At 40.9% G+C, this 24,021-nt stretch overlaps 1 protein-coding gene across 1 annotated transcript in view; it reads left to right on the forward strand.

The window, feature by feature from the left end:
• The window catches only part of NHSL1 (NHS like 1), a 94,762-nt gene extending 74,507 nt beyond the window's left edge, over positions 1 to 20,255 (forward strand). The window contains exons 4-8 of the mRNA XM_015592089.2: positions 8 to 164; positions 4,376 to 4,507; positions 10,133 to 13,348; positions 13,860 to 13,992; positions 18,275 to 20,255. Of these exons, the coding sequence (XP_015447575.1) occupies positions 8 to 164; positions 4,376 to 4,507; positions 10,133 to 13,348; positions 13,860 to 13,992; positions 18,275 to 18,995 (4,359 nt within the window). The 3' untranslated portion in view covers positions 18,996 to 20,255. The remainder of the gene's footprint in view (positions 1 to 7; positions 165 to 4,375; positions 4,508 to 10,132; positions 13,349 to 13,859; positions 13,993 to 18,274) is intronic.
• The last annotated feature ends 3,766 nt before the right edge of the window (positions 20,256 to 24,021 follow it).

The raw sequence follows: 24,021 nt of genomic DNA on the forward strand, positions 1-24,021 counted from the left end.
ACCTATTTCCATCAGGAGACCTAAAACACCAACCTCAAGTGACTTCTCTGACCTTAATACTCAAACGAACTGGACCAAGTCACTTCCCTTGCCAACCCCAGAAGAGAAGATGCGACAGCAAGCTCAAACAGTCCAGGCTGATGTGGTTCCTATTAACATAACTGGTATGCTTTGCTATGCAGACAAGGTTCAAATGTATTTGGGAAAATGACTATGGCTTTTTGTTTGTTACATGCTCTTAGCTTTTCATTTATATACCAAAGGTAAGTAGCTGTGGTTTGACTTCCTGATCTTTGTTTAATGAAGAAATACTAAAACATACATATATGTATACATGTAAAATATCTATCGCTTTTAAGTTAGAAGACTGTATCACCAAAGGTTGATGTCAAAGAACTCAGTGGTCCAGCCATTCCTCTAAAGTGTGTCTTTTTAAATTGAATGGCTTTTAAAAAGTATTTTTGTTATATGGGGACATGTTCTAAATGTGATCTTGGATAAGAAAAAATTATGTTTCTCTTCTAAAAGGCTATTTTAAGTAATATTTATAGAAATAATGAAATAAGTTATTTTGTGATGTTTCTTAATGATAGGTTTCTTTGCCTTCTTGATTTCTCAAATAGAAAAAGGAAAAAAATTACTTGAAATATCAAATGAATTAATAATAATAACTATAAACACTTAAAAACTCAGTAGGGTGATAAAATTATATTTTGATCTCTAATTTGAATTTTATAATCTTTAAATAAAAATCCATTCCTTCCGAATATGAAATTTTAGAATATGTCACAATAAACTGGAATATGAATATTGATTGCCAACTGTGAAATTTAAATTCTTTTAGAATATTATACTCAGGTTTTGATCATTTGTGGTAATTAAAGATTACAAATAAGGTACATGAAGCTCAAAACAGTATTTTACAAACTTAGATGAGCTGTTAAAAAATATCAAAGTTTTTCTGTTTTATCACTTCCGTGGCCTGCAAACAGGATAAGTCAACAGTTTGGGGAATGTACACAGTACTAAATAGATAATTAAGAGTTAATAGCTTCAGCCATTGGGCTGTATGTTCAAGAGAAATAGATTACTGATATCATTGATAACCAGTTCATTCAAAGCATGGCCAATAAGGCCACAACCTAAAAAAAATCATGTGAGCAATAAGGATGAGTTTTTATAAAATATTAGATGAAAACCCATCGCCACTCTCTGTGCTACTGAGGCTACTGTTGTTGACTGCTGTTAGAAAGATTTTTACAATGGCACTGATGAACTTTTAAGGGACTAATAACATTTTGATAGTTATTGAAGAATTTTTAAAAACCTTACAGGACATTTAAAATTACATTTTGAACTGTATTTTGAATTCCAGAGAAATTTAATAAGTGCGTGAATTATTTTAAATTCCATGTGCATTTTCCCACATTTATTATAAGCCTTAAAGGAATAGCATGGGCATTTTAATCCATTTTCTTTGCAAATAACATCTTCATCTTTCTAAATGGGATTCTCGTTCAGCTAGATTATATTTTTTAAAGATTATTTTTATAAGAAGCTATGTTTCAGGACAAAGTATAATGTTTATTGCTCAATGAAATACATGGATGCATATTTTCTATAAGAAAATGCATTACATTATTTGATTAAATGCAGCAGAAATGTAATTACATTATATATGCTTAAATGCCTCAGGAATAATATAAGAAGATTGTGCTATGAAATATGACGATCCTTAATGGAATTAGGATAAAATGCATTATCATGAGATTAGTACATTTAAAACTGAGTAACTAGAGTTTTAGGAGTAAAGAATTATTTGCCATGAAATACATTGTCATGACAGTGGACAGTATCCTTCCTTTGAGCTTTAATTCACTCTTGTTTGATGTCTAAGTAGATATGAATTACACAGAGTTTAAAAGGAGGCCTTCAGAATGCCACACAGGAAGGGTGAATGACAATAAAGAAAAGAGCACTGTGAGCTATGTCAAAATACAATGTACTTTTGATTGAGTGATTAACATTTTTAGAAATGTAGAAGTTAAAAGTAATAATTAATTACATATTTATTGCTTCATTTTCTGGATATATGTGTTCACATACATACACATATATTTCATAAAGGGAGTGGGTTTTCTAATCTGGTATAAAGAAGTATTAAATTAAAATTTTTCGCTTTTAGTGGTTGAATTGATATAGATTATACAGCTTCCTGCTATTCAAATGACATATTTCTAAAGCCCTAGAAGACTTTTGAGATAAAAATGTAGCTGTCTAAAGGGAATTACGTGCTCATTCATTTGGGTGAACAGTGATGCTCTACTTTGATTTTCAGTGAGATTCAGCTGAGGGAAAAGTGCCAACAAATATATTATTTCAAATCCAAAGTGAAGCCCACCAGGCGTAGAGGTAAAACATTAGTACAATGAGCTGCCAGCTTGAAATTGATTTAATCCCTTTAGTCCTAGTTTTGTGGGAACTCAGCATGTTCTAAATGTTGAAGAGAAAACAATGTTTAAAATAAAATGTACATATGAGTATGTTTCATCATCTGTTGTGTGGGATAACAACTCTTCCACCTGGAAGGTAAATAGTAGATATACTTAAACAGTTTTTACAAACTGGTTTTGTACTAATGTTTGAGCTAGCTAAGTTTATTTCTAAGTATAGTAACCATCACTGACTAATGCTATTTTTCAATGAAAGGGAATGATTCAGTTCCTCTCGACTCAACAGATACTTACTGAATAACTACTTTTGTGGCAGACACTGAGCTGAATGCCACAAAGGATGCTGAGGTACATGAATCATGGTCCCTACCCTCAAGAAATGTATATAGTGCAGCAGGGGACACCATCCTTTAGGTCACAATGCCAGATGGAGAGTTTGGTGCCTTTAATGGTGATGTTTATCCTTGTGGTTTGTTTCTTAATTTCCTTGGAGTTTAGGTGGTTTATCTTTTGCTTTTGTTTAGGAAGCAAAATTGAAGACTAAATGCAACTATCTGTTAATACTTTGTCCATTCTTAATTCCTTAATACAAGGAAATTTTTTTCCTCTGCTGCAGGAAATTAATGGACCATTGAAGTCATGACACGCCACTTACAAATGCCATATATGCTATTGCACATAGTGATCCATTTATTACAGTGATGGTACCTTCTGGTGTTTCCGGGTCTTCTCTCAGTCATTTCTGTTTTTCTCCATTAGGAACAAAGTTGCACACATTTTCAAGTTTGCAAGCATTTATTTAAGTTTATTGCTTAGTAGGTGAAATGTGTTTTGATCACTCTGATTAGGTAAAATTCTCTTCACAACTTACTCCTATTAAAATAGGTACATTGTTCAAAACATACCTACTTTGAATGTGTGTCAATATTGCTAAAAAGGGAGTGAATATTTTTATACTTTTCTTATAAGAATGATAAAAGTATATAATTTGTGTGTATATACGTATTTTTTAAATCTCTTTTTGAGGAGATAACCACTTCACAAGGTCAATACTATAAAACTTTCTTTAATTCAACTGTGAAGTAATTAAAGTAGACCAACCCAAAACTTATACTTTATGTTTAACGTTTTCCCATTGTGTGTCAATCACACAAGCTTACACACTCTAGAAAGAAAAAAAGGCCTGCGGATATGGCAAGCTGGGTTTGATTGCAACATGACCTAAAATGTCTGAATTCAGATTAACTTTTAAAAATGATTATGAAATAGAGAAGTTCGGCTTTAACAACAACGGTGCTACTGGGTCTCATTGTGATAAAAGTACTTTATCATTATAAGGCTTTTTATTTTTCATTATAGTTGTATCTCACACCATAGAAATTTCCACAGTCTATCCAAATTGTTGGCCTCCTTGATTGGAAGAAAAAGCTCTTCATCCAAGAATTCTTGATTAAGTTATTTGTTTCATCACATAGAGCAAGACATTACAATGGTCTCTGGAGTTGACTAAATGATTAAAATATGTTTATTGCCATCATCACATACACGGTGATGTAAAAAGTGATTTTGGTGACCAGAGGAGCTAAGTGAAACACTTCCAAAATGATCCACTTTTAAAATAATGAAGAATCACTCTTCTGGTGCGTTGTTACCAAATTTGCATTTGCCACTCCAGCTCATTTGAAAATGAGATCCAGGTGCTTCCTTTGGAAGGACACACATAGAAATTGGAAAACAGCCTTATGATGATAATCTGCTTTCCTTCCTTTTTTGCCCTTCAGCATTCATTCATCATCATATGACTGGCTAACATCATTATTAATACCTTCTTATCATTTTACAACAAGCTTCTGGAAGAAAGTGCATGGTGTCAGCCTGCTTGAAAATAACATTGCTTTGCTTGTTCTACTACTCTACATTAGGGGAGAATTTCGATCGCCAGGCCAGCCTTCGGCAGTCTCTAATTTACACAGACACTCTGGTAAGACGGCCGAAGAAAGTCAAAAGGAGAAAGACTATTACAGGAGTCCCTGACAACATACAGAAGGAGCTAGGTATGGCTCATCAGAACTGTATTCTGTTGCCCTCATTGCTGCTCAGCATTACTATGCTAACCTCATCTGTGGTGCTTATGAAATCGACACATTCTGATAGCCATTTGGTGCCCCAAAGGGCCAGCTTTTCTGAACGATGCACCGGGTACAAATTTTAATGCGCCATGCAGATGATGTATTGAATTTTGATGAGAACGTAAGAGGAGACGCTTGTATAAAAACTATTAATTGGGATGATAGAAATTCACAGTTATGTCATCATCTCTACATACCTTGAACAGTAGGGATTTCCACAATTAAATTTGCTTTTAGGTCTTAAGTTTTCATAAAACCAACAACTCATTCTAGGACTTCAAATTATGATATGGACTTCATCAGTTATACTGGCAATATTGATGGCATTTGTCATCAAAGAGACAGCAGTGTGGGGTAGTTAGTAAATACCAATATGATAGAAAATAGTCTTTCATGTTGGGTAGTACATTTATGTACTTCCAATGAAACAACTTGATAAGTTTTTGATTCGATATTTTTCAACCTGTGATGAAAACAACAAAAAAATATTTTTTTGGCTGGTGGAGAGCATTATTTACTTCCTGTTCACTTATTCATTTGTTTCTGCTTATCTTTGTATATGCTGTGGATCATCCGTTCATTCTTTTCTCTCTATATTTACTTCCTCTCTCTGGTTTTTAATGGGCCCATTGGGAATATCTGCAGAAGCAGCATAGCATACTGGGTCAGGAGCTGGGACTCTGGGCCAGACTGTGGATTTGAATCCTAGCTTTGCCACTAACTCTCTAGGTGACTGTGAGCTGGTTACTTCACCTTTCTGAGTCTACTTCCTCATTTGAAAAATGGAGTTGGTGATGTTAATAGAACCTCCCTCATAAGGTCGTTTGAGGATTTAATGAATTTGTATAGGTGAAGCATTTGTGCCTTGTACTACATGAACATAATAGCTGCTACTGTAATTATTGTAGAGAACTTACATAAGACTGCCTTTCTTGAAATTTGCTTCTTTCTCTTCTGTGGACTTATTTCACTTGATATTTTTACTTGTATTTAGTATTAAAGGTTATACAGTAGAAACTCAGAATCATATTTCTGAGTTTCTGCACTTCCTATTAGTCTTTTAGTCAAGATGAATTTATCCTAGCAATAGTGATGTATCTGTTACAGCACTTTGAAGTAGCATTTCAGCTTTAGGTGCTACAGACACTGTTCCTGTGTTTTTTTTTCCCAACACTCCTGCTCATTCTTCTTTACCTGGCCATCTTTTTTTTTTAAACTGCCATCTAATTTTACAGTATGTGTGCTTTGCCTTCCAGACTGCAGCAACAATGGCACAAGAAAAGCAGTGCTTTGCCTCTGCTCTAGGTAGCTTCAGTGACACAGATGGCTTATGGGTGCTTGTTTTATCCCATAGCATAAGTGTTCATTATAAACAAAGGCCAGATCGCATCCGCAGGGTTTGTGAAGTCTGTATTCGGTTCCTGTCCCCACATGCTGCTTCTTTTAGTGGGCCAGTCTTCTTATGTCCTGTTCTTTCGGACTCTTTTTTTTCTTCTTCTTCTTCTTCTTTAGGTGACAGCTAACTGATTTGAGAAATAAATCTGTATGTATATGTATGGTAGATGCTTAATGGGCTAATTTCTTACAGTGCTCAGGTAACATTTGTAATTCAACTGATCTTTTAGATGTGCCTTAACTAAAAGGAGTGACTTTAAAGAAGGCCCTTTATAAAATGGGTCCCCAACCCCTGGGCCATAGACTGATATCAGTCAGTCCATGGCCTGTTAGGAACCCGACTGCACAGCAGGTGAGTGGCAGGCGAGCAAGCAAAGCTTCATCTGTATTTGCAGCCGCTCCCCAGCGCTAGCATCCCCGCCTTGGCTCCACGTCAGATCATCAGGCATTAGATTCTCATAGGAGCACCGGACCCGGTGCCAAAACGGTTGGAAACTGCTGCTTTATAAAATAACAAGGTTGGTGTTTTGAGGTAGGCTGCATTTTAAGTGGCTTTCCAACCAAAATAGGTTGATTTTGAATAGCTTTGTGCAAAGGGTGTAAGAATAATTTGGCCCAGATAAAGATACACGTACACATAAGTATTAAATATTAACGGTTTATATATGTACATAATATGAGTTCTAGAACCTTAGACTTACGAACTTGTATCATTTTTATTACTCAGCCATCCAGTATGGAGCCAGCCAATCGCTCATTTACCTCTTCGACCTTACTGGAATGATCTGGCCAGCTTGATAAACTGTATCTTCTGTGATTGTAATATGTTTAAAATGAATGTTTGAGTCTCTGGAGCTCACATTTATTTCTCTTTTACATGTGATGTGGAACCACTACTAATGCTGGAGGAAAGAAAATAGCGTTCCCCATATCATCTATGTTACGATTGTTGCCAGATGTGAGACTGTTGATGCCATTGCAAAGTTAGTGACATGACCTGGATCACAGCTGAAGGTCAACTGAGACAGCAGTGTCTAAGTTGAGCTAGTTTTTAAAAAATAGACAATTAGACAATTACTCTAGTTTTATAGAAAGGCTAGTTGCAAGGATTGATGGATAGAATGAGGGAAAATAACATTTGAATACAGAAAAATTTAGGGGAAAATTTGGATCATACATTTTCTTAGTTCATTTTATGACTTGTGGTTGACATGGGCCTTCTAATAATTTTTAGTATAAAATAAAATGTCACTTGGAAACTTCTTGCTGCTTAACTATTGAGTACTAAAAATAAATGCTTCATGTTTTCCTTAAAAATTAGTCTTCTCTAAATATAGAGCATAGGATAGTATGGCTGAGTCAAATAAATTAGATTTAAAAAAAGAGATAATTATCTGAAAGGAAGACATTCACTTAGAAAGATGTACTCTGTCCACTAGACACTTCCTAAGTTGCCAGGGTTTCGATTTTTAAAAACCTAACCAGAGGTGTTTCCAGAATTGGAGAGTTTGATTATGCTTCATTATATGTATTTTTACTTCAAAATTCATAAATAGTGTACTCTAGAGACTAGCCAATATACAATGCTTTAAAATCAAGGTATGATATTTACTGTTTACTTCCAAAGCATATTTGATGACTTATATTTTATTTCCTTCCATTTAAATGAATTAGACAAAATTTCAATTTTTTTCTTTAATCTTATTATCCTAAACATACATAGAAATATATTTGAATATCATTTCATGTTTTAGAATCAGATAGGATTATTTCGTTGATATATAATTATATTTGGCTCCTAAATAGATTAGATACTCCTGGAACTTATCCCAATATTTGTTCCCTGAGCAGAAAAAACCTCATTCAGAAGGAATTCCCTTCTGAATAATTTTTGGTAGTTTGTACTAAAAACATTACTAAAGAACTGACAAGACTATTTAAAAATTCATATACTAAACCTTAAATAAACTAACTTGTAGATTTCCATTATGGTTGATTACATGCTTTTTTAAAAAAATGGAAATCTCTTATATAATAATGAAAAGTATACACAATTATTTTCTTACATTTTATTTGAAAATCAGATAAATGCCATCAAGATTTTAGCAGCACCTGAGTGATTTACATTTGTTTTTAGTTATCTTTTTGTAGTCTGCTTTTGTTCTTTAGTTCTAATCAATATAGCATTCATCTGTATCTATAATATTGCGATACTTTTTCTGCTGTCAAAATATTGGATGATCTGTTTTGGGAATAGAAGTTTGGTGGCCCTTTTGTTAAATGACATACAAGTGTTTCATATATTTTTGAAGGCCTTTAGAAAAATATTGTTATTTTGATAACAAAGTTGTAACTGGTCTATAGATGGTGAAGAAATGGCTGTATTCCCATTTTCAGAAGCTTAGAATGGTGTCACATTCAAAATTGTTACCCAAAAGAATCAGGACTTTGTTTATGGCCCTTAAAGACAGACAAAAATCTACCACTGACGCCATGCAACAAGTACTACAGATTTAAAAGCAAAAGATATTAAAACCCATTGATGAATAGAATAAAGTATCTTGAATGTTTGGAATCAAACTAGTACAGACCAATTCAGCCATACAAGTCAACCCCCCACCTTCTTAAATGGCAAATGGCAAAAACTTTTACCTTTTGTTTTTCTTAAAGTGGATTTTTCTTCTCCTCCTGCCCTTTTGACTACTTTCCCTCTCTCTGAGGAAGAACCTCGTGTGTATATATGTGAGTGTGTGTGTGTGTGTGTGTGTGTGTGTGTTTAGTGAGTGGGTACTTGGCAGACGGTAGGGGGAAGGAAATTGATTCTGTTGGCTGATGATACAAGTACAAAAATGAGTCTCCATCATCACATCACATCACAGTGAGGAAAGGACTTTTGCCTGAGAAATCTTCCTTTCCTCGGGGTGACATCTCCTTGCGGTTTATAACAAGAACACTGCTGCCATTTTTGTAATATGCTTTGCTATTTGGATGAGCAATAGGCTTTATATCCAGTAAGGTCCACATGGCATGCAGTGGTTGATTTATGTGGGGTAGAGAGGGAGTTCTCTGGAATCCCATCATCATTAGAGTCCTTGCCAGGTGAACAGTGATGTTCTGCCAGCGTCGTTCAGCGAAGCCCGTGCTTGAGATATTTCAGGTCCTTATTGGGTGATAACAATGTAGAGAGAATTATGGTTTTGCTACTGTTTTTCATGACTTAATTTGCCGTAGTGATTACTATGCATGGGTTGATTTTTTTTTTTTTTTTTTTTTTTTTTTAAGCTTCTGTTCCTTCCCAGGTAGCTTGAAATCTGTTTTCTTCACTTAAGATGTTTTCTCATCTACTTCCCTTCCATTCTCCATTTGGTCTTCTATGTCCTTTTTTTTTTAAAAAAAAAAAAAAAAAGAAAACATACTCTGTTTAGTTGTAAGGCTCCAAGAAATGAATAAACCTAATTTGAGTAAATGTTCACTGGATCAGATCCTGCTGATCGGTTCCCTACCAGAACACGACAGATTGCTGTAGAATTTTGAATGTCACTGACAGACAGATGATAATGGCTTGAGATGGATAATGAAATGTTTGCAACACAGATGGGCCTGTAAATCATTTTTCTTTTTCTCAGGATTTCCTTCTGACATAAAATTAATGTTATTAACTCCATTTTGTACTAATATTCCTCATAAATGGTATCTCTCTAGCCTTATTGTTGACCTACTACTACATTCATCTGTCTTTGAGAAAGACAATCCCTGCTTGAGCAATGCTCTGTGCGGTCACCCGGTGGGTGCCCGGCTACCTTGAAATCTTTACTAAAAGGAAGTTATTTGAAAAGCAAACCTTCCACTGAGCAGTCAGCCTTGATCTCAGAGAGAGTACCTGAGAATTTCATATGCAACACTTAATCTGTGGAAGGATTTAAAGTATAAATTAAAAGAACTACATGACATTCATAATAAGGGTTTTTGATTTAGGAGCCGTCGGTAACTAAACTCTCACTTAGGCACCTACAAAAGAAAAGAAACTAGATCAAATAGAGAAGGTTTTGTTTGTTTTAAGTACAGCAGAGTCAGAAGGAGGTGAGGGTACAGGCGATGAACTAAGATGTTGGTTTTTATTTTTAGGTAACAGGCCTCTTTCTGCTTTATCTCCAGCATCAGGCACTGGCCAAGATGATGTTGGTGGTCACTCAGGGTACACCCCAGACCACTACTCGACACTAGGAAGGCTCGACAGCTCTCGGTCTGCCGGGCAGCGCTCGGAAACCAGGGACTCCAGCTGTCAGACTGAGGAAGTGAAAGTCGTGCCGCCTTCGATGAGAAGAATCAGGGCACAGAAGGGGCAAGGCATTGCTGCCCAGCTGAGCCACTTCTCCGGCTCCTCTGGGAACATGTCTGTGCTGAGCGACTCTGCGGGCATTGTGTTCCCTTCTCGCCTCAACAGCGATGCTGGGTTCCACAGTCTGCCACGTTCCGGAGGGAAGGCCAACCTTCAGTCCCTCGAGCCACAGCTGGGTGCCCCGAGCCCTGCGGAAGACCTGGACGGCACTTTCCCCTACCAGTTAGGGGGTGCTTCAAGGACTGGAGTGCATTTGAGGCCCAAGTCCCAGGAGCTGAGGTACTTTGAGAGTGAAAATGGAACAGGCCCAGCATGCGTGGTGTCGCCGCACGCGACCTACTCCACCAGCATCATCCCAAATGCCACCCTCTCCTCCTCCTCGGAGGTCGTTGTTATTCACACTGCTCAGAGTTCAGGGAAGCTGGACAGTAAAATTACCAGCTCCCCTTCATACATAAAAATAAAATCCAGAGACCGCCTCCTCTCCAGGCACGCTGGGAAAGATGACCGCCAGCCTCTCAGTGGTAACTGGGATGAGGGTCACACCCCCGTCCCTTCACGGGCCGTCGATCCCCACTCCCCCAGTGCAAGCACACTGTCGTCCCTCTGTGATTCGGCAGTCTCTCTAAATACCCCAGCAAATCGGGAGAACGGGTCCCATGCCCTGGCCTATAACTGTAGAAACAACCCGAGCTTCCCAGCCCAGCCCCAGGATGGGGATGGCAAGAGTGAGTCCAGTTATCCCGGAGGTAGAGGGCATGGCAACTCAGAGCCCTGGGAGTACAGTTCCTCAGGGAGCGGGCGGGCGTCCCCACTGAAGCCTCATTTGGCAACCCCTGGTTACTCCACTCCGGGAAGTCACATGAGCAGCAGCAGTTTAGACCAGACGTCCAACAAAGACGATGCCAGGTCTCTGTATTCAGAGGACCACGACGGCTACTACCCACCTGTGCACACCAGCTCTGGACACGGACCTGGGAATCAGTGCAGTAGCAGCAATGGCTTTGGGAACCCCAGGCACAGCGTGGTCAATGTTTTTGATGGAAGAGCTCAGAAGAACCAAGAGGACCGGTCAAATTACCATGACAAATCCCTTTCGCGAAACATCTCTTTGAAGAAAGCAAAGAAGCCTCCTCTGCCACCCTCTCGGACGGACTCTCTGCGCAGGGTCCCCAAGAAGAACACCCAGACTAACGGGCAGGTGCTCAACGAGAGCCTGATCGCCTCGCTCCAGCACTCGCTGCAGCTGAACCTCCCCGGCAAGGGCGGCCTCTCGCCCGCCCAGAGCCCCTGCAGTGACTTGGAAGAGCCCTGGCTGCCTCGCTCCCGCAGCCAGAGCACGGTGAGCGCGGGCAGCAGCATGACTTCTGCCACCACCCCCAACGTCTCCTCCCTGTGCGGGGTCACTCCGTCACAGAGTGACACGAGCAGCGTCAAGTCCGAGTACACAGACCCTTGGGGTTACTACATCGACTACACGGTGCTACCGGATGACCCGGGGAACCCTGGCGGGGGCTGTTCGGCCAGCAGTGGGGCACCAACTGGAAATGGGCCAGTCCACCATGTCCAAGAGGGGTCCAGGGCCGCCGTGTCCCAAGTGCCTGGTGGCTCAGTCAAACCAAAGATCACATCCCCGGAGAAGTCACATAGAGTCACTTCTCCATCCAGTGGGTATTCCAGCCAGTCGAATACACCCACAGCACTCACCCCTGTGCCTGTGTTTTTAAAGTCAATGTCACCAGCAAATGGGAAAGGGAAGACCAAGCCCAGGGTTCCGGAGAGGAAGTCCTCTCTGATATCGTCAGTGTCCATCTCCTCATCGTCCACGTCCCTTTCTTCTAATGCGTCTACAGAAGGAAGCGGAACTGTGAAGAAGCTGGATTCAGTGCCAGCCTCTCCGCTCGCTGTTCCTCCTCAACATTCTCTTCCGTCTCCATGTCCTGCTGACAAGTCTCCTTTTCTTCCTCCTCCCCCACCTTTAGCAGATTCTCCCGGGGGCTCTCCTCTGCCTCAGTCTCCCCTTTTCCCCCCTCCACCACCAGAAGTTCTTATGCCCTTCTGTCCAACCGATGCAAGCTTTCCTCCGCCCCCAACGGGCCATAGCCCCCTTTTCCTGGACCCCTCTGCCTCGGTGCCACCCCCTCCACCGTCTTTACCTTCCTTGGTTCCACCACCTGCCCCACCCCTTGATCCCAAATTGATGAAAGATGCCAGGCCTTCTTTCAAGAAATCTGGCCAGCCAGACTCCTCCCGGGAGGCCTTCAGACAGCCTGCTACCAAGGAGGAGGGTGGCAGACCCCCCATGCCCTTGATCACCACGGAAGCATTGCAGATGGTGCAGTTGAGGCCCGTGAAGAAGAACTCAGGAACCGAGGGAGCACTGTTATATGAACAAACATCTCAGGAAAAAGGAACTCCGATCGTGCCCCAGTATCATTTAAAGCCATCTGCTTTCCTGAAATCCCGAAATAGCATAAATGAAATGGAGAGTGAAAGCCAGCCTGCCTCCGTGACAAGCTCGCTTCCGACTCCTGCCAAGATCATGAGTCAGGGTCACCAGGATGGTGCAGCCGAGCGTGGCCGCCAGAGCCGCAGCCAGGGCAGTGCTGGGGAGGCAGAGGCTGGGCACGGCCCCGGGCACGCTCCGGGCCAGGGGTCCCCCGGCCCATCGCCCAACAGGAAGCCACCCCCCATTTCCAAGAAGCCCAAACTGTTCCTGGTGGTGCCACCTCCGCAGAGAGATTTCACAGCAGAGCCAGCAGAGACCGTGAGCGAAGCAACGCCGAGCCCCACGAGGGGAGAGGCCAGAGAGAGTTGTGCAGCTCGGGCTGGTTCCGATGAGACCGACTCCGGCAGCTCGGTTCTTGAGGGAAGAGCTGCAGGATCTGCATCCCCAGGCAGAGTGGAAGCCAATGTCCCCATGGTGCCGCCCGATGCTTCGCCAGACCCCAAGCTGGAGGCACCAGGCACCGAGAACAGTCCAGACAGAGGGGCCAGTGTGGAGAGCTGTCTGTCTCTGCAGGACCCAGGGCGTGAGTCTGGTTTTTTCTCTTATTCCCCTCCAACCATATGCTGCTGAGGCAGTAGGGCTGGTGCATGTTCATGTTAAAGCAGGCACTGTGGGCTAACTCTTCCCTTCCTGTGCTGCTCACACTTAGGTGACCAACTTGGCATTTTCTGAATTTTTTTAAAAACCTAGATCTAGATCTAGAGCTTACAGAAGGGCGAAGAGAGGGGTGGGGCGGCCTACAGCAGCAAGCTGGGTATTAAATAGCAAGTGAGTAATCTCCCTTCTGGAGAGCTGCAAAGAAATGTTACTACACAATTTAAGAGATTCCCTAGCCGTTCTACAACTTAGGAGAAAAGAATGGGCTTTGGCTGTCATGCTCCCCCCTCTTTGTAAGATATCCAGCTGCAAACCCACAGCCTTTCCCTGTGGTTCTCACATTATCAAGAGTGATGGAGAGCATACTTGGGAGCTTGGCTAAAGACTGAAATTCAAGTCGCTGTGTGTCTCGTGTTTGCCTGCTTGCTTCTCCGTAGCTGGGGTGCTGGAGACCGACGCAGCTGGTTCTTCCACAGAGGTCTTTGACTTCCTTAAGGAAGAAGGGAGTGATGAGGTGATGACCCCCAGCAGACCCCGGACCACAGAAGACCTCTTTGCAGCTATTCACAGGTATCCAAAACTCTTCACAGTTTCATCTACTTTATGTTATGAGTCCTGCCCCGCCCCCTGCACTTTTCCAAATGGTTCCTCAATTTATTTTTCTTTCTTGATGTTTCTTCTGTTACCCAATTAGGTTTCATTAACTTGATTATTGATCTTTTTTAGTGTGTTTCTATATTTTTATTTCTTCTGACTTCAATTTCTGCTTTACTTTGTTCCACTGGTTTTTATGATGACGTGGGGGACGGAGGCTCATTGTGATACCTTCTGGTCAGCACTGCTCTTGCTGGCAAGAAATGCAATGTGTCAGTCATATGACACAGTATTCAAGAGTTGGGTTAGAGCAGCTATGGTCCCATCCAGGGTGAAGGATACTGTGTTCTGTGGACTTATGATGCACGGCCTAGCTCTATAGGACTCCTAAGAGTGCTTTATTATTATTGCTATTTTCATATTATTACTTTTATAATTATTATTATTATTTTTATTTTACAGAAAAACGAGGATTTTATAGTATAATTTCTTTGGTTAAATGTTTCAATAAAAGAGTACATCTTTTTTTTTTTTTTTTAAGAAGGAGCAAAAGGAATTAAATTTGCTTGTTGCTATATGCTGCTAGTGCCATCTACTGGCATCAGAAATTATTGGGCTTAAAAATACAGAGAGTAAATTTTTCAAAATAACTGCCTGAACTGTTACACTTTTTACAAGTGGTTACCTCCAAAAGTGAATATGGTTTAACACCAAAGCTTTATTTGTTGCCTCATTTTTCTGGTGATAAATAGTTGAATGCTCTCACAACAGTGTCATTGTAAAAATTGATAAGATTGTATATGTGCAAGTGCTTTAAACCATAATTCTAAGACCTTCACTTCCTTCTAGACTTCTTCACCACAGTATTTTCAGATAACTCTTATGAATGCCCTTACGCTTCCAACACCTTACGTTACCCTGAATCAAGGTCTTCTTTTTAACTCCTGAAACAAAAAATCCTGTAAAATCATTGATTATATGAATAACCTTGTGTCAGGACTAATTTTCCAATTCCTGGACTCTAACTGTAAAAACTATTGAATGAAATGAAAAGCATAATACTGTCCCTACCTGAATTATTCATACGACATATAAACATCTAACCTGGGGGATAAAAACCAAGCTGGTGAATTAAGGTGTTTGTCAAGAAATGTGTTTTTTACCTCTTGGTTCTAGTATTAGTATAATATTCCAAAAGACCCCCAAAGACCGCCCCATTAACATGGTCTGACCAGTCTCTTCAATCTCATTATGAATAAAAAGGTAGCTGGTTATCAAGTTATTTCTCCAAAAAGGGAAATGAAGAAATGTTCCATCCTTTGAAACCAACTTTAGTGACATTTCTAGAGGTTTACACAGTTTTTTCTAACTCTAACCATGCTGGACACATAATAAGTACTCAATAAATATTTTCTGAACTAAGTGAAACCAATTGGTATTTAACTGTCAGGAAATTCTTCCAAGACTCGACATCTTTCATTTAGTATGGCATGCACTAGGTTGCTAAATACGCCGGCTTATGTATTTATAGTAGCAATCTGCAGAGAAGATGGATTGCCTGGTCGCTCTGTGTACTAAGGACTTGGTCTCAGGGAGAAACCCAGCTGTTGTGGGGACAAATGACTGCATGCTTTTCATAAAAATATGCCAAAGATCTCTTCTGTGTTTTATTTCGGCAACCCTCTTAAGGCACTGAAGAATTTTGTAGTTTCTCCTGCTAGGGAGTTATGTCTACTGCAGACGTAGAAATCGGCAGTCTGTATTATTCTGTGTACTCATGATAGTAGTAAAGGCAGAAGAGAATAGGATTGCGAGAGAGAGCAAGGACGTGTGCTAATTTTTATTTTAGCATTGATAACATATTAGCAGACGTAATAAAAATCCATTTAAAGTTTGTGATTTTTAGGGCTTTATTGTATCTTCCCTTTAGTACCTAAGCTAATAATTTAAAATTAAGAACGTCTAAATCAAAATACAACTTTCAGATTTTGTCATGCAAATTAATTCACTTCAGATTTAAAGCCAGATGGAAAATGTAGAACAGCAGTTGAGGTGTGAAGTTTTTATATTTATTGAAGTAATTAGTTTTCAAGCCAGTGTTAACTGTTTAAGCACTTTTTTATAGCCATCTCCTTTAAAAACGTACACACACGTGTGTGTGTATATACATACATACCTACATGCAGAGGATCAAAATGTTTAGATTTAATTATCATCTTAGGGGGCAGCTGCTCTTTAAAGAGCCATACTTTTGTAAAGCTCTTCATTCTAAATCTACAATTAAAGGCCATAGCTTCAATCAAGGATACCTGTGGCGTGTTGCTTGGCTCTCGGCACACCCTCTTCACTGAAAACCCAAACCAAAAAAATCGTATCACAAACCAATATCGCAAAAATGAGAGGAGCAGAGTTGCTTTTGGGGAGCAATCAGTATAAATCGTGAGGCCATGTACTTAAGTGGAAAGATACTCCACCAGGTCCTAGTTCTTGTATTCAGCGGTATGGCTTTATTCTTTAGACCTCAGTTACCTTCTCTGGTCAGCCCAAAACATCTAAAGTGTATTCCAGCTCTAAAATTCTGAGATGTTATAATTTCCGTGGTTTCTGTCACTCACTCATTAACTTATTCCAGAGCACCGCTTTTATTGACAACTGAGCAGGACCGCTGAACCAAAATATCATAGGCCAGGCTCTGCAGTCCCAAAGTGACTGGTGCCACATCAGGTCCGGCCACCATTGAGCCTCCAAATTGGGTCCTTACCACTTCCTGAGATCACCCTGTGAGCACCAAGCCCAGGGCAGCCATCATAGCACACCGTCCCCTGTGCCTTGCTAAGCAGCCATGTAAAAACAGCACTGAAGACTGATCTGGTGCCAGGAAAAGAGAATTTATTTCTCAAAATGACACTCAGAGGTTTGTTAAAGCACCTCCTCCGCGCCTGACACTTTATGGCTGTTATTGCATTCATCTTTATTTAAAAACTGAGCTAGCTACTGTTTTTCTCCCTCTCCAGATAGGAAACAGGATCAGAAACTCTAAGTTGCCCACAGCGACAGACAGAGCAAGGACACTTTAGCAATGAGATTTAACCCAGGTCTGCATGACTCCAGGGCTTATTTATCACACTGAATCCTCACAAATCTGTGAGGTCGATGTCATCATCCCCATTTTACAAGTATGAAAACTGAGGTGCAGTATAGATAAGTAACTGGTCCAAGGTCACAGCGCTAGAAGTTGATAGTGCTCAGACCCAACCCTGAATCAGAGGTTTGTTAAAGCACCTGCATATTCTAGAATTTTACAGCACAAAAAGAGACATATACACATCTTATTTTATTAAATTTTATCAAGTTTCCTTAAAGCAAGCCCACCTGTACTTGGCTAAGAGATTCCTTGCACATTGAGTTGTTGTTATGTAAAGACAATCAAGGGGCCACTTGGCTCATCTGCTCTATTGTCTCTGATTCACTCTCAGTAGAAAACACATTGAACAGGGAGGTTCTGAGAGACCGAAGACAAGAATTACCCCCAGGAAACATTTTATTTCCCTCCTCTTCCACACTCCGCTCACATCCCTCACGTTTTCTTGATCAGCTAGAGGTTCTCTGATGTCAGCCAGGAAACAGGACCTGGTGTGGAAGGTTCAGTCTTGTTTTCTAAACTGGTTTGGACTTCCAGGAGTTGGCATACTGTCCAGTAACGGCGAAGAAAAACTGGTTTTATGTCAAACTCTAGCAGAACTGAGAATGTAAGCCTTCGGAGCTGTTCTAGAACCTGAGGTGGGGCCTCAGTGGAGGGGAAATTCCGAGAGCAGGCTAACCTGTTAGGCCTGTTCAGGTGCCAGCACCAAACAAGAAAAGGAAGAATAGAAAGAAAGACGGCCAGCGCCGTGAAATTTCCTCGAGATTAGTCCAATAAAGGAGAATAAAATTTTTAAATGGCAGGTATTAAGACGTTAGAAATTGTCCTATCCAAAGTAAGTTAATATGTCTTGAGATTTGTTTCAAAATAATCCAGTGAGGGTAGAGATAAAAGAGAGGTGGCCATAAGTTAATAATTACCATAGCTAGGTCATGGGCACACATGGTAGTATAGTGAACTATTCTTTTTGCATGGCTGTTTGGAAGTTTACATAGTAAAAATAATAGATTAATAGATGGGGACCGGTATTTGCAGTAAAAAAAAGCAGGGTGGTTGTGGCTGACATCCAGTGGCCCACTGGGAATTAACCTTTATCTTAATATTATTAAATCTCAGATCCAAGAGGAAAGTCCTTGGCCGTAAAGATTCAGACGACGATCACACCCGAAACCATTCTCCTTCCCCACCAGTGACACCCACCGGTGCTGCCCCCAGCCTCGCCTCCCCAAAGCAAGTTGGATCGATTCAGAGAAGTGTCCGGAAGAGCAGCACCAGCAGTGACAACTTCAAAGCTCTGCTGCTGAAAAAGGGGAGTCGGTCAGACACCAGTGCCCGCATGTCTGCAGCCGAGATGCTCAAGAACACAGACCCTAGATTCCAGAGGTCAAGGTCGGAGCCTTCGCCAGATACTCCCGACAGCCCGTCAAGCTGCTCCCCGAGCAAGAACAGAAGGGCCCAGGAGGAGTGGGCCAAGAACGAAGGCTTGATGCCTCGGAGTCTGTCCTTCTCCGGCCCCAGGTACGGCCGCAGTCGAACGCCGCCTTCTGCAGCCAGCAGCAGGTACAGCATGCGGAACCGGATCCAGAGCAGCCCCATGACCGTCATCTCGGAGGGCGAAGGGGAAGCCACGGAGCCTGTAGACAACAGGGCTCGCCGGGCCCTGGGCGCTGCGAGGGAATGCTCGCTGGATGGACTGGCGGGGGATGAAATGGATGACGGCAGAGAGCCCGCCGCCTTGCTGCAGGCACAGGCATCTGGCCTCGCAGATGGGACAGCCGGTGCCGAGGGCAGGGACCCATTAGAACAGTGTGGAGGTCCTCTGAGGGAAGAGAGTTAGGGACAAGAAAGGGAGACTCCCAGGTGAGGTGGGGGAGATGGCAGCACAGTGCTCTAGGAAGCCTGAGGGGCGCCCTTCCCTGCCATGCCCGTGATCCTACTCGGCGTCTACGCTGCGGGCCCAGGTCCTGCCGGCCCTGCGTTGGAAGAGGGTTATTTAGGACTCACTTGGCACTTGCCCTGTGGCTTAAAAGCAAGTAGAAGCTTAACTTCTGAAAGTGCTTCCTGGGGAAGATTTTTTTTTTTTTTTTGAAACTAAATGCTGCGGGCGTGTAGACAGGTATGTGTGTGTGTGCATTCTGAACACTTTCTTTTGTTGTTACACACACACAAAATGTATAGAAATATGGGAGGTAAAAATAGATAGTTAAGCTAGATAGAGTAATGGAGGCTTCTGGACTATGCGGTGATCACTTTAAAAGTATGTTTATGGAAATAATTGAGTTCCAGAAGGGGAGAGAGGACCATTACTTCTAAGGTAGACCTGCTGGTTCTGAGTGCACAGAACACGTGGGTATATGCACAGGTGTGCTTTTGAGGTGAGCTGGGTTGCGGTTAACCCAAAAAGTTGGGAAAGGGCTAAGTGACTAATTGGTTCAGGTACTTTTTTCTGGGAAAAAAAAAAGGCTTTGTTTCTTTTTTGTAAAAATGACAAACGTGGAAGTGGCAACGCTGTAACTTGGAGCCTGCTGCTGTGCAGCCACAGACACACCACTTTTAGCCTGATTTTTAGAAATGTGGGTAATTTTTTAATGAATTTCCTCCTTGTGTAGCAGCTGTGACCTTTGAGAACTGAAACGATGGTGTGCACACACACAGAGGGTAGGAGAGATGAGAGGAGGGACGAGGAGTAAGTGATACACTGCTGGAATTCGTTTCCTGCTTATTCAATAAAATTATTTTTCAGAATTAAATTTGAAAACTTGCACTACAGAACTGTGGGTGGAGCTTTTCTTTTTACAACTGTTTTTACCAGAGTTTAAACTTCCATTTGGCAATTTCTTACCACTTGAAATGTCAACATTTGCTAACTTTTGGATATCCTTTTGGTTATACCAAAGAAAAAATTGTGGCTATTTTTCCTTGAACTGCCTGCAGTATCATGTCCTCATTTAGAAAGTTTTGTCAAAATCTATTATATATTATCTTACTTTGAAGAAAATGCTAAATAACTCTTGTTAGTCAAACTGATAAAAATTGGCAGGGCTTGGCTATTAGCCCCGGGAAATGAGTTTTTAGATTAAAAAGATTTTTTGCATCATTTGATTTGTGTGTTTTTATATCTTTTATAAATAATTGAGTTAGGTTAATTACCTTCTAATCTTCTCCAGTTAGAATTTTAACACTTTTAGACATGGGAAAAAGTATGTAAAGTATTTATTTTTATGTCATATTCTTGTGACTCCTTCCCCCACTCCCTCCCAACTGCCATGTACTTGATTTGTTGGTTGAATAAAATCAGAGTCTTGTCTTCATTAGAAGGACCTAAAATGACAATACCGAGATTCCTGAATTAAATGCAATGCAACTGCCTGTTGTCATCTTTTCTGATATGAAAATATCATCTAAAAGTTAGATTGCACAGGCCATATTACCATAAGGTTTATACAATAAAACTTTAGATACCCATTTTAGACACGTCTTTGAGACAAAAACAAACCTAAAGAATTAAGGCTTTTTCCATTCTCTGAATAAAAACAAAAATAAAAATTCCTTTTCACACACAGCCAGATATGATGCCCTAACGTTTGTCCAAAGGCAAAGGATTTTTGATCTTTTGGAGTAATAGTCTACTACTTTGGGCACAAAGATTATTTTTCTTCTAAACTTTAGAAAAGTGGTTATGGCTTTTGAATATGAAATCTTCTCATAGCTACCTAAAAACGATTAGAATGTGCGTGGATATCAGAAAACTTTAATATATGTTGAAGGTAAGATAAGCAATATCGAAACTAATTATAAAACTATTTAAAAACCCCCATTTTTAAAGGAAAAATATATTAGGTTTAAATTTGCTTTGAATAAAAACAATTGTAAAGTAAACATTTGAACCTTATTTCTTTTTGTTTGTACATGCATTTTTGAATAATGAGATAAGTCTTCTTGTACACAACTGTTGCGTGTTTTGCTGGATGCAAATAGAACAGCAGTGAAGACCAGAAGGTGCCTGTGGGAGGTGGGACCCAACAGAGAGGACATAGAACATCACAGACACTGTGGATGGTGCTATCTAAAAGGACATATGGAAAAAAGACTCTAAATGATGTCGAATAAAATACGAATAATATATTGACTGATAGTTCAGATGATGTGCCATGTGGAGAGATGCAAGAACTTTCCCCAAGCCTGGATAAAATATAAAGAAACAAGTCTTTAGACTCTCCTGAACCATACGGCATCTTTAGCTTTGCTACTTGATTCTTCTGTGGAGGCTAGCTCCTGTTAATGCAGCATAGCGCACTTAAAAACTCAGCAAGGGTAGACTCGATCACCATTCCTTATTCCCCAAGACAGTAAGTGCCAGATAGTCGTAGACAGAAGCCTCAGGCCTAAAATATTTCCACTTTAATTTTTTTTATAAGGATTGAGGGAGAAACATGCCTATCTGGTCTGTTGAAAGCAGCCTCAACTTCAATCTGATTTCTGCCCTCCATTTCTGAAGAATTTTGATTGAAACCGTTGCTCTTTGTGTGGGGATGAGAGTATGTTTGGAGAAACATAAGGACAGGAAAGAAGAGGAGTTATTTCTGGATATCTATTTTAATCTCCACCCACCAGCACCACACCTGTGGGGGGCATCCTGGGAGGGTAGGTGAAGTGTGGGTTAGGCCTTATTGTTTCTGCCTTAATGTGTTTTCAGCACATTAATTGAATAGAAATAATTGAGATTCTCTCATGAAATGAGCACACCAGGATAATTTACTCGGACAGATATTAAGACATTGTTGGATGTTGGGTGGAGGGTCTTTTGAATAAAACAGGCACCTGATTCTTGAGGTCTGTTTTCCTGTAATAAACTGTTCAGTTACTATAAATATAGATTTTTTGTTTGTTTTAGTGAGCTACTCTACCTTGCACACAGGCTAGCCTTTATTCACAGGACAAGGACTAGAACAATATGTAGTCATTTTTCATGCAATGAAAAATCTCTTTATTAAGTACTTCTCATGTGCTAAGTTAGGATGAGGGTGTTCTAAGATAAAAAAAAAATGTGGATGAGATATCATTAAGGAGCTTTAAGCCTAGTGAAAAAGCACGCTGAACTATCCCGTAGAACAATCCGTGTCAGAGTAGAGGAAAAGGAAGAACACTCTGAGCAAACCCTGCTAGGACCCCACGCAATATGTATTCTCTTTTCAACAGAACACCTGAAAATAGTTCGGGCTGGCAGTACACCCAGCCAAAACACTATAGCTCTCAGTCCCCCATCCTGTCAGGAGGGTCACGTGGCACAGTTTTGGCGAATGAGACATGGGCTATAGTCAGAATTTTTCCAGGAAAGCTGCTTTCCTCATGCAGACGCTATCCCTCTTGTGGCTGCCTTCCTCCTCTTCTCCCTAGAATGGACGAGGAGCTGGAGGAGGAACAGTGAGTGCTCTTGCAATCTTTGAAGCACCAATAAGGGTGGAAACCACGTGTTGTGGAAGGCAGAGGAGAAAGGAGCCTCGTCCATTGATAACATCTAGAGTCACTGTGCCAGCCTTGTGCTGTCCACCTCCAGACACTGGGTAGTCAGTCATCTTTCATGGACTTTGCAGTTGAGCGATGTGGTCCTCAGAGGAAGATGTCACTGCTTCTGAGGGTGGGACTGGCTGTGGTGAACCTGAGCTGAGACTTTACAGATGTGGAAGATTTTACCCAGCTGGGGAAGTTGGTCAAGGAAGATATTCCAGACGGAAGGAATAACATGAGCAAGGGCACAGAGGCCAAGTGTTTAGAGGAAGCCAGGCAGCTTCCTCTAAAAGAGGAAGTCACTAGAAAAACATAATGGATCATGAAACAGGAATGGTTGTCTGGGGCAAGAATGTAGAGGGCCTGGGATGTCATCCCAAGGGATTGGGGAGTTTCATTTTGTAGTACTGGGGAGCATTGAAGGTTGTTAAGGAGGTGAATGATGTGACCTGGCTTGGTTCCTAACATTTTTCTCCAGCTATGCTCTCCCTTGGGACTACATCTAACCGCACAGCGTTGAATGAATGATACATATTGGTAACTCCTGAGGATCTCCTGACTTCCTCCATGAGCTCTACATTAGTATATCAGCTGCCTACTCAGAATCTGCATTTAGAAGTGTTTTAACTTTAATAACTTTAACTTTAATATCCCCAAGTCTTTATCTTACCAATTAATGACATTGCCAAACACACAATGGCTCAGGCCTCAAATCTAGGCTCATCCTTGTGGTCTTTCTTTTCCACCCCGCGTCTAAACCACAAGCAAGTCATGTCAACTATATTGTCAAAATATTCCACAAATCTAATCACTTCTAACCAGTTCCACCACTGTCTCTCAGGTCCAAACTGCTATTTCCTGACCTGACTATTGCAAAAGCCTCTCGGTTGGCCTCCTTACCTTTACTGTACTTTTTCGACCACTATCAAGTCTTGTCACTCCCTAACTTGAAAACCCCCAAAGACTGGACATTACGATTGGGATAGGATTCTAACTCCTTGTTGTGTGGCCTGCGAGACCTATATCTGCCACTGTTCCTCTCTCTCTCTCTCTCTCTCTGTCTCTCTCTCTCTCTCTCTCTCTCTCTCTCTCTCTCTCTCTCTCTCGTAACATCAGTTATCAATATTCACAAATACCACTCCTAACATGAGGTGGTGGTTCTGAGCTGTCAAATTCTTTGACCATTTATTAGCTCTTCTGCCTTATTTTTTTCTCTATGATAGAAAAAAGACAGCTTATCTGATATTTCCAGAGAATCCCAGGTTAATTTTATTGGCATCATTTCAAATGTAATTAGTGAATTCTTTTTTCAATAAAATTGCTCTATTTGCAAGTACAGATTGAAAGATATACAG

Source organism: Pteropus alecto, unplaced genomic scaffold, assembly GCF_000325575.1.
Source record: "Pteropus alecto unplaced genomic scaffold, ASM32557v1 scaffold185, whole genome shotgun sequence".
Lineage (NCBI taxonomy): Eukaryota > Metazoa > Chordata > Mammalia > Chiroptera > Pteropodidae > Pteropus > Pteropus alecto.